This window comes from the organism of the source record quoted next, unplaced genomic scaffold, assembly GCF_019419815.1.
Source record: "Pyrus x bretschneideri cultivar Hongxiangsu unplaced genomic scaffold, Pyrus_bretschneideri_v1 Contig14, whole genome shotgun sequence".
Classification (NCBI taxonomy): domain Eukaryota; kingdom Viridiplantae; phylum Streptophyta; class Magnoliopsida; order Rosales; family Rosaceae; genus Pyrus; species Pyrus x bretschneideri.
The window spans coordinates 6,261,392-6,272,347 of record NW_025999435.1 but is presented as its reverse complement, the minus strand read 5'-3'; the positions used below and the strand labels follow the sequence as shown (position 1 = coordinate 6,272,347).

At 36.1% G+C, this 10,956-nt stretch overlaps 1 protein-coding gene and 1 long non-coding RNA gene across 3 annotated transcripts; one reads left to right on the top strand and one right to left on the bottom strand.

The window, feature by feature from the left end:
- Positions 1–220: 220 nt before the first annotated feature.
- LOC103966480 (dehydration-responsive element-binding protein 1A-like) lies at positions 221–10,750 on the bottom strand. The gene is made up of 2 exons (XM_009379646.3): positions 10,478–10,750; positions 221–964 (listed from the first exon to the last, which is right to left on the bottom strand). The coding sequence occupies exons 1-2, from the start codon at positions 10,583–10,585 to the stop codon at positions 317–319; spliced, it is 756 nt and encodes a 251-aa protein (XP_009377921.2). The 5' UTR covers positions 10,586–10,750; the 3' UTR covers positions 221–316.
- Positions 3,033–4,611, top strand: LOC103966479. Of its 2 annotated transcripts, XR_670180.3 has the most exons (3): positions 3,201–3,437; positions 3,937–4,046; positions 4,261–4,611. It is a non-coding gene; the product is annotated as an uncharacterized LOC103966479 (long non-coding RNA). The 2 variants fall into 2 exon arrangements; XR_007256691.1 differs by lacking the exon at positions 3,937–4,046 and having other exon boundaries at positions 3,033–3,437.
- Positions 10,751–10,956: the final 206 nt, after the last annotated feature.

The following is a 10,956-nucleotide window of genomic DNA, read 5'->3' as shown; positions in this document are numbered from 1 at the left end:
TTATTATCCAGCTTCTTAGTCCAATACTGCACCAAACGCTTGACTAAGTTAGTCCAGTTTAGTCTAGTCTAAGCCAGTCCAGCTTAGTCCTTGAAGCTAATCCAGTCCGAGATAGTCCGGCGCAACAAACGCCCCCTTAAAGGTCTAAAACAAGATATTTCCCTTAGACTAAAATATAATCAAATAACTATATATAAATTATAATTATTTTTACACTCATAAATAACGGATACTATTTTTTTAATGGCAAAAATTAAATGAAAAAATAAACGGATAGTGTCCTTAGGGATGATGAATACACCTGTATAAATATCTATTACTTTGAGAAGCTCCACAGATTGACGTCATCATTGCTTCCCATATCATCCCAGTTCATGTTGCCACCAGCTGAACGGCGAGGTGGAGAGAGCAGAAGCCCTTCGGCCATACTATCAAGCAACCTTGGCATGGCGAACATTTCCTCCTCATCCAAGTAAAACGAGCTGCCACTTTGCTCCGCACCTCCACAGTCGCTTTGCTCCGCACCTCCACAATCGCTTTGCTCCGCACCTCCACAATCCTTCTCCCCTTCCATCTTCTTGCTCTCCTTCTCATCATCCCCACTTTCCGACACTCCGCCAAACTCAGCTGGCCTGAATGTCTCTGCAGCCTCCGCGGCCGCCCGCCTGATATCCACTGAATCAGTGGAAGCCGGAACAGGCAGGCGCCATGCCGAGTCTGCAAAATTGAGGCAGGCAAGCCTCCCTCTAAAGGCCAATGCCGCCACGTCATGCGCCCGAGCTGCCATCTCTGCCGTTGGATAAGTTCCGAGCCATATCCTCGACTTCTTCTTGTTCGGTTCTCTCATTTCGCACACCCACTTGTCGTTGTTCCTCCTCCTCACTCCTCTGTAAACCGGGTGCCTTGTCTCGTTGAAAACTCTCCTCCCCGCTCGCTTCTTCGGCGTGCTGGACGCCAAAATGACCTACTCGTCGGAGAACGAAGCCAGCAGCAGGTTGATATTCGATTAAATAAAGTTGGGGATCTGGGAGAGTTTTGTAGTGCCTGGGTTTCTCTCGTGTTTCCTCATATGATATTGGATTAAATATTGGAAAGCATTTCGAAGTTTATTTGATCTATTAGAGGTTGATATTTCAAGGTAACCACCCTACTTGTGTTCATTTTCATGGAATTTGGATCCTCTCCTGAGCTAATGGTGAGCATCTTCATGACCAATTATCGTAAGCTGTTGGATTTTTATCTAACAACTACAAACAGGAGGTTCTTTTAAAGTTATAATAATTGTAATCGTTGGATAAAAATCTAACGGTCCATGATGATTGGTCAGAAGAATCCTCTCCATTGGCTTAGGAGAGGATCCAAATCCATTTTCATGTACCTTTTTGGTAGGTATTTTGTAGTTTCTTTTATTTGTTTGATATTATATGTTTTGGATGACAAATGACTCGTTTAGTTAAACTTTTAAAATGACTGAAAGCATTTTTATAGAAAATGTTTTTTTATTCTAAAAGCACTTAAAATGTTTTCTGCAAGAAATATAAGTTATGTGCTTCTTCCAGTAAGCACCTTTAAGTGTTTTTTCAAAATTTACTTGCATTTTTACTAATAATTGATTTCAAAAATATTTTTCCTAAAAGTGCTTTTAGTCATTTTAAAACATATTCAAACAAGAAGTTCCTTAAAATGTATCAATCAATTCCTTATTAGCAACAAATAGATTCCTTAAAAATATATCAATTAATTCCTTAAAAAAAATCGATGAAGATAATACAAATTTAAATCATAAGGACAATATTGCTAAGAAAAATAATATTTTGATAAAAAATACAAAACTGACTCAGCAAGACAAGTGTACAGTCATTGGACCTGGTGAAAGAGTTTTTAGCTTCCAAAAACACTTGGAGTGTATTTTGGAAGAAACACTAATTGTAGAAAACACTTAAACTACTTTTCCACAATTCATATGTATTTTTGTTATAAATTAATTCTAAAAGCATCTTTATAAAAAAAAAGTAAATACTCTTTTAATCATTTTGAAAGCTCTTCTAAACATAAAAAAAAAAAAAGAAAAAAAAGGACAATATTACTAAGAAAAATAATATTTTGATAAAAAAAATACAAAACTGACTCAGCAAGACAAGTGTACAGTCATTGGACCTGGTCAAAGAGTTTTTAGCTTCCAAAAACACTTGGAGTGTATTTTGGAAGAAACACTAATTGTAGAAAGCACTTAAACTACCTTTCCAAAATTCATATGTATTTTTGTTATAAATTAATTCTAAAAACATCTTTATAAAAAAAGTAAATACTCTTTTAATCATTTTGAAAGCTCTTCTAAAAAAAACAAAAAAAAAAAAAAAAAAAAGAGCACCGGCGTTCATTAACCACGAGGTAAGAAACAGCGAGGAGGGAGGGAGGCCAAGTCCAGAAAGTTAACACCCTCTGAAATAAGAAACCCAGAGAAATGAAACAAGTCAACTTATGCAATATAAATTGACCTTTTGCAAAGTCCTGCTCTAATTGAAATCCAAAAAATAGGAAGAAAAGTGGAGAATATTGTAAAATTTCTAAATATAATCAAATGTATTATTATTGTGGCTATTTGATGATGAAGAAATTCTATGTTTTTGCTGGTTAGAATGGAAGCAATGCCGTTTGGTAATAACCTTCAAAGCACTACAACAGTTTAGGTCTTTTACGACTTGAAATATACAACGTACAAACCAACATGGACTTAAATGATATTATTCGTGACATCATAAAGTTCATGTCATAATACTTGCGCATAATCTCACATTCTCAACATCACTTTTATGCAAGTCGTTAAATAAAAATATTTACTGCTTAAGCGTTGTATGCTGTATTTGACAATTTATACGATATACTTTCCTTCCTTTTTAAAGCTTCGTGTTATATCAGTAAAGTGAATTTTCTATATATTTAAGTACCTAGCCTTTATGGCACGAATAATACGTCGTAAATACCTTCCCACCTAATCTTCCCACCCCGCGCTTTCTTTTATTTTTCTTGAATCAAGATCTCGCTCCCACATAACTTCCCCAACATCCGTTTATTTTTACTTAATAAATGAGGAACCGGTAACTGGCTTGGACTGTTGATTTCAGATCCAAATCATGATATTCAATCTACACCTTTCATTTACCATATATATCTCAGGTTCTGTTTGTTTCTCTCTGCCTCTCTCACACAGTATCTTTCTCGACTTTCACTCACTCATTTCCAGCGAAGCTCCTCCATCCGTCCCCATTTGTCGAAGTGTTGTTGACTCACTCTCGTATCTCCCAATCCCAGTGGCCTCGATATCTCTCTCATCTCCAACCACGGTACCACCATCATTTCATGTCGACTCTCGACTCTCTCCCGCCACCTGCACTTAACGGTCCTGACTCCTGACCACCATCTATGTTCCAAATAAGGTATGCAATTAGGGATTTAAGATTGAAATAAATTGGGGCTTTCTAGATTTAGGTATTTGAATTTGAATTTAGGGATTTTGGATTTGGATTTGGTCAATTCTGGAATCAAATGTTAATTATAATTTGTTTAATTTTTGGCAATTTGAGCGCAAAATTAGGGTTTTGTTATTTAAAGTGTTGATAGTAAGACCCTTTGTCAATTAGTAACCACTTAGTGCTTGTTTTCGATCTGTCATCGAATACAAAATCACAGCTTTTGATTTTTAGTTTACAAGTCATCATAAGGAGTAGATAATTGTAGAATTATAGTGCAAACTCTTGATTTTCAGTTTCATACTTGGATCTGTTTCAGAATTCTGAAGAGTTTTAATTATGGTGTTGGGGATTTTTTAATTTTGCTCTCTCTCTCTCTCTCTCTCTCTCTCTCTCTCTTTTGTGTGATTTGGTTGGGATTGCAGAGTGGCTTGAGTTTCTTTGTATGCATGTCCTGGACCTCGAGGTCATATAGGGTACTCAGCAAGGTTCTACTTTTGCAAAGGCGATGGAGATGTTACAGACTTATAGTGATACTGCATTCCAAATAATCTGTTTTGAAAATCCAAATAATCTGTGAGTATGTTGTGGCAGTAAAATAACACTGGGGCTTAGCCTAATACTTGAATTATCGACTTTGTTGCTTAGCCTAGTACTCTGTGAGTTTGTTATAGTAATAGTGTAGTACTTTGTTTAGTTTGTACTATCGGATAAAAATGATAATTATATTGAGTTCCTTTGGTATGATTTATATTCACTTATATATTCTATTTCTTTTTACTATTTTCAGGTAGCATTCAAGTCTTTGGTGAATTTTTAATCGAAGAGGTTGCAAATGCAGTGGTAATGAGTGGAAAAGTTTATACTTAATTTTATTAGTATTAAAGTCTTTATCAATGTCTAAGTTAACATTTTGTTTTGACTAGCTCTTAACTTACCAACCGAATCCATCTCCTTTGACTAGCTAGAGTATCTTGGTTGAGAACTCTTTCCGTTCCCAGTGCCTAGTTTCCAAAGACGAAGTTGAGATAGGTTGGGAACCCTCTCTTTTTGTTCTTTTGTTTTAGTTCCCAAGAAAGTTGATTGGATTGAAGAAAATGGAACAAAAAGAAATGAAAAAAAATTGAAATTTGTTGGTGCTTTTGTTGATGTTGAATTTGTAATATATTAAGACCCAAAAACTAGATAAATGGCTAACTTTGATGTAAATTGATAATAGCAAGCCAATAGGTCAAAAAACAGTGAATCTTACCTTAGAGTTTTTTGGGATATCATAATTGATAACCATATCCACTAATCTAATATTCAATCTTCTACTTGCTGCATCAATTCTTCATGCGTGAAATGTTAGAGACTCATAAATTTATCTACTCGCAAGTATATGATTTTTATGCAAGTTATAGGAAACATAAAACTGTAAGGGCATAATTTGTGTATATTTTAGTCAGTTGATACATGTATGAGTGTAAAACAATAAAATTGTGAAGGCATAATTAGGAATTTAGGTTTGTATGACAATGATTAGGTTTCCTTTCATTATCACATTTCTTACTTGAGATTAAATGTGCATTTTTACATATAGTAGTACAATAGATTTTCTTTTGCTCCATGTGCTTATGTCTATGCAGATAGAGATAGCAATTAGAGTGGTTCAAGCATTAGGAGTAGTATTTCACTCTCAAAGGATTTCGTTTGGAGGTGTTCAACGAAAAGTGAAGTCTTTCAAGTGACAAATTTCTTACTGTATACAAAATCAGCAGTAATTGTTGATGCTAGTCTTCGTTTACGATATACGACGTATGCCGTAATTGCTTTCACATCATTACGACACTCAACAAACGCCGTATCAAATATAAATTACGGCACACAGGTATGCCGTAATTATTTTCGTAGTATTACAACATTTCATTAACGCCGTATCTAATACCAATTAAGGTGCGCAAGGCACGCCTTAAAAAGCATTTAGGACGTGTTTTGCTTAAATTATTCACAGCTACTAGATAACGTCGTATTTGCCAAAACATCTTTTACGATAAGGGCTTTAACTGTTTGGGGGCTCATGTCATGAACAACCGTTTACGGTCTTTGTGTGTCGTAAAAGACCAATTCTGTTGTAGTGAAGGAATTTAGAATTGGTTATAATCTTTCATAAAATGATGTACGTCCGTTGGCAGTATTTAAACAAACAAATGTTTTCCTTTTGCAAATCTCGGGAAAGTCATTTATACAAACTGATATGACCGTAACAGTTCCTACGTTTATGCTTCATGTTTGGAATCCAACGTTATTGTTCAAGAAAATTTGAAAAGGCATTTGGATGTCTATATAAATCAAATGGTAGAAGGGAGATTTTATACAACAATTTAATTCATCTTTCTTATCTTTAAAATGTAGTTATTCTTTTGTTTGAAACAGATGAAGAGTTTGATTTGTGATAAACTGATGATTGTGGGTGTATGAGAGTGTGAGGTATGAGTAGGGGTGGTTTTGGTACATTACCGTACCAAAACCTTTGTACCAATTACCGTACCAAATATTTGGTACAATAAAATCTATTCCCATTACCGTACCAAACTTTCAGTATATCAAATATCAATATACCAAATAGTTTGGTTGGTATGGTATGCCAATGGTAATTGCCACTTTGTTTTACGCCACTTAGTTTGCCCAAAATTTAATATTTTTTAATTAATGTAGAAGTGTAAAAAAATATATAAACACTCGTAATAACAAGCTTTACAACTTTCGTAAAGAGCTTAACTTTGAAACTCGCCATTATAATCATATAAATGATTGATCAAAATTTAATCGTTGATTGTTATTTACATTTATGCTTCATTTTTCTCATCAAATTTTATTTTTTTCGGATTTTCTTTTTTGAAACCATGATCTATTAAAGGATGCAGGAAGATGAACGGTTTGGATCTTTGATATTATGTTCAGAGTCTTACGGTTAGTGAAAATATTGCTTGATGTTTATAAAGTTTCTACAAACTATATGACATCAACTTATATTTCAGTTAACCGTAAATATCGAAATGTGATATCAAAGATTTGAACTGTTTATCTTGTTACATTCGGCAGATGATCATGTTTTCAAAAAATAAAATTTTAAAAATAAAATTCAGTAAGAAAAATAAAGCGTAAATGACAATTGATGGTTAAATATAAATTTAAGGTTTATGGATTAAAGTGTTGGATTTTGAAGCTGACCTCTTTCTGAATGTTGTAAAGCTTGTCACTATGAGTGATTATATATATATATATATATATATTTTAACACTTCTACAATAATTATTATTAATTTTATTAATTTTGCCATCAAATAATTATATGACTAAATACATAATATAATATTAATAATATTGGTAGGTACGGTATACCATCGGTACTGGTTTTAGATACCAGTGTCGTACCGAAATAGTATGGTACGGTACGGTACAAATACCGTACCATTACCAATTGGTACAAATTTTTGGTAATAATTTGGTATGATATGGTTAGTAGGGCGGTTGGTATGGTAATTTGGTAAAAATTTCCACCTCTAGGTCTGAGGGTAGTAATGAAAAATATACGGGATGTGCTAAGATAAATTTTAATTTAAAAAGTAAATGTGAGTGCAGTCAACCAAATATGGAGTGTTAATATAACAACCCGGTACTTGCTCTCGTTTTTGTGTAAATGTATTGCTATTTGATAACAAATTAAGGAAGCAAATTCTTATGCTATTTTGAAGTTATTCTCTTGAAAATTTTCTCTTTTTCACTTAATTTAGTAAATATAAGTGGAAAGCTATAGTGTTGGTGCATAAACAAGTAAAAAGTGATTTTCGTTGGGAATTGTTATTAGCACTTCAAAAATCTATTTTGGTACTTCAAACTTTCCATAATTAGAAAGAAAAATACACTTATAAGGAATGTAGAATGTGATTTTTGAAATGCTAATAATAGTTTTCTTTCGGTTTCTAATATTATATGCCGCGTGAGCACGAATCCCATGCAATACCTGACACGTGTAACAATTATGACCACATGCGTATAATGGAGGAAAGCAAGCTCCTTTCATTACTACACCACATACTAGGAAAGGGCAAGATATTCCAGACAAGAACAAGATATCTCAATCACACAAAATTAGATACCTTTTATATTCAATCACTCCAAATTTAGTAACTTTATGTAAAATATCTTGTTTTAGACCGTTAAGGGTATTAATGGTATATACAAGACAACGTTAGTGTGAGATATTTAGGATCAACTAAATTGTAACGCAACAACTTTATAAATTATAATTGTTTTCACACGTATAAACAACGGACACTATTTTATTTAGTGGTAAAAATTGAATGAAAAAATAAACGCAAAGTGTAATCTATTAATTTAAGAAGCTTCACAGACTGACGTCAGCATTGCTTTATATGTCATCCCGGTAAATGCAGCCACCTGAAGGGTGAGGTGAACATTTCCTCCTCATCCAACTGATAAAAGACTTGGTTTAAAAATACCCTTTGCAATAGTTTTTCATCCTTTAGTAGTTTATTTGTAGTTTTCTTATTTTGTAGGACTTAATGCAAAGAAAGGAATTTTGAGCCTGAGTGGAGGAGTTTTGAGAGCTTAAAGATGGTCCATGATCGTTCAAAAGAAGATTGCGGGATACCAAAGCGATGCCTAAAACCCGGATGTGAAACAATATTTGGAAAATCTGAAATGTGGGAGTTTCTGCCAAGCGACTTCAGTAGGCTGCCATTTATGCATCCAGAGAGAAAGCTAAGGAAGTCTTCCTTCCAATGGCGCTAGAATCATGTCAGTCCGATATTCATCCAATGAATTATGGTCGTTTTAGTGAATGCTATCCGGATTTCAAAATTATGCAATCCGTTTTAGCTGGGATTTAAACCCCAGCTAGAGAACTATTCTGACCATTTTTGTAGGAAAGTTCGTGCTGCCCTTTTATGCCCAATATTATCCTTCATATTCCTTCACTAAATTGACAAGTGGAGCGTTGAGACCAAAACCAAAACAAGTGGGATTTAAAGGAAGATTCCAAGCGATGAAGGGAAATAAAAGGAGACGGCTGCATGCCTGTTTTGGAGGAAGAAACGAACTCGAAAAGACAAAGGCAGATAAGAGAAAAGACACGCATACCTTTGCTTATAGGTGCCATGTTTATCTTCCGCTGTAACGGGTGTCTTGGGCTGGAGTTTTTTTTTCTGTTGGCAGTGGTGTTGTTTATATACATTCTTCACTTGTGCCATTCAGTTTTTATGTTTCTCTGTAAAAGGTAGACTCTTGGGTTAATCTACCTTACTCGAAAGTACGTATTTTCTGGGTGAGTTATTTCATGGAACTTTGTTCACCTGTGTAAGAGGTGGATTGAACCCTAAACCCTAAGACAGTAAGACTATGGTGTCCTACGTTCATTTTGGTGTTGCAGTGGAATATATAATCTACCTCAGCAACAGGTGTGAGTAAAGTTGGGGATCTGGTCCCTTGTGTTTCCCCATATGATAATCGATTAATGTCGGGTTTCTCATGAGCACGTACGATTAAAGTAAGAATTCGATTGAAGTACTTTTAAATAATTGAAATCGTTATAGATGAAAACGTTTTTAGGTTCTAAAAATACTTGAAGTATCTTTTAAAAGAAAAACTAGTTGTAAAAAGCACTCCAACTCCATTTTTAAGATTCACTTATATTTTCGTTATGAATCAATTCTAAAAACATTTTTAACAAAAACGTTTTTGATTATTTTGAAAACACTTCAGTGTAAAATAAAATAAAGGGGACATAGAGCCACGACGTTCAGATTAGCCAATGGGTGAGAAACAGGGGCAAGGAAGGAAGGCCAAGTTCAGAAAGTTAACACCCAGGCCACCAATTCAACAGATCTATGAAACCCTGTATAAAGCCACAAGTCAACTCATGCAATACCTGACACGTGTAAGGACTTATGGCCACAGACGTAACATGGAGGCAAGCACCTCACTTCACCGCTACACCACATACTAAAATAGAGCAAGATATTTCCATAAAAGAGCATATCTTAATCATACAAAATTAGATACCTTTATATTCAATCAATCCAAATTTAGTAACTTTATGGATAATGAACCTAAATATCTCACACTAACAGTGTATTATTTAGTACCATCAATACCCTTAGAGCTCTAAAACAAGATATTTCCCTTGGACTAAAATATAATCAAACTATATATAAATTATAATTGTTTTTACACGCATAAACAACGGACACTATTTTTTTAATGGCAAAAATTAAATGAAAAAATAAACGCATAGTGTCCTTAGGGATGATGAATACACCTGGATAAATATCTATTACTTTGAGAAGCTCCACAGATTGACGTCATCATTGCTTCCCATATCATCCCAGTTCATGTTGCCACCAGCTGAACGGCGAGGTGGAGAGAGCAGAAGCCCTTCGGCCATACTATCAAGCAACCTTGGCATGGCGAACATTTCCTCCTCATCCAAGTAAAACGAGCTGCCACTTTGCTCCGCACCTCCACAGTCGCTTTGCTCCGCACCTCCACAATCGCTTTGCTCCGCACCTCCACAATCGCTTTGCTCCGCACCTCCACAATCCTTCTCCCCCTCCATCTTTTGCTCTCCTTCTCATCATCCCCACTTTCCGACACTCCGCCAAACTCAGCTGGCCTGAATGTCTCTGCAGCCTCCGCGGCCGCCCGCCTGATATCCACTGAATCAGTGGAAGCCGGAACAGGCAGGCGCCATGCCGAGTCTGCAAAATTGAGGCAGGCAAGCCTCCCTCTAAAGGCCAATGCCGCCACGTCATGCGCCCGAGCTGCCATCTCTGCCGTTGGATAAGTTCCGAGCCATATCCTCGACTTCTTCTTGTTCGGTTCTCTCATTTCGCACACCCACTTGTCGTTGTTCCTCCTCCTCACTCCTCTGTAAACCGGGTGCCTTGTCTCGTTGAAAACTCTCCTCCCCGCTCGCTTCTTCGGCGTGCTGGACGCCAAAATGACCTCCTCGTCTGAGAACGAAGTCAGCTGGCTTCGAGTCGTGACGCTTGTGTCGGAACTCGATTCGGGCCTTTCGGCGGAATCGGAGAGTTGCCTGGAGATCGTGTTCATTTGTTCTGCTGCGTCCGAGAAAGCTGTGAGTTGAGAGTGTGTTTTAGTACAACTTTTAGGGTTGCAGGCTGAAAATTGGGGAGAGAGTGAGGTGGTTTTTATAGCTTTGGATTGGGAGGGTCTTGAGTGGGCCCCGGGTCCAATGCGAGTTGCACACCGAGTGTGAAGAGGCCGCCACGTGGAGAAATGTTGCCCACAGAGGCAAGTTCCGGTGTTCCCATACACAAAAACAGAGTGAGACAGACAATGTAGAGAAAATATATAGAATGATTTTTGACTTGGACCATGTGAGGACCGTTGGAAGGTGGCAGAAGGAAACTTACCCAACTAAGTAATGTTCGTATTTTATTTTATTTTCAAATATAAATATA

What these genes read in the sequence shown, in the direction of transcription:
- LOC103966480 (XM_009379646.3), bottom strand. Translation starts at nt 10,585, where the DNA reads ATGAACACGATCTCCAGGCAACTCTCCGATTCCGCCGAAAGGCCCGAA. An exon ending in CTTCGTTCTCAGACGAGGAG is followed by an intron (nt 965 to 10,477) that starts GTCATTTTGGCG and finishes TCCGACGAGTAG; the next exon opens with GTCATTTTGGCGTCCAGCAC.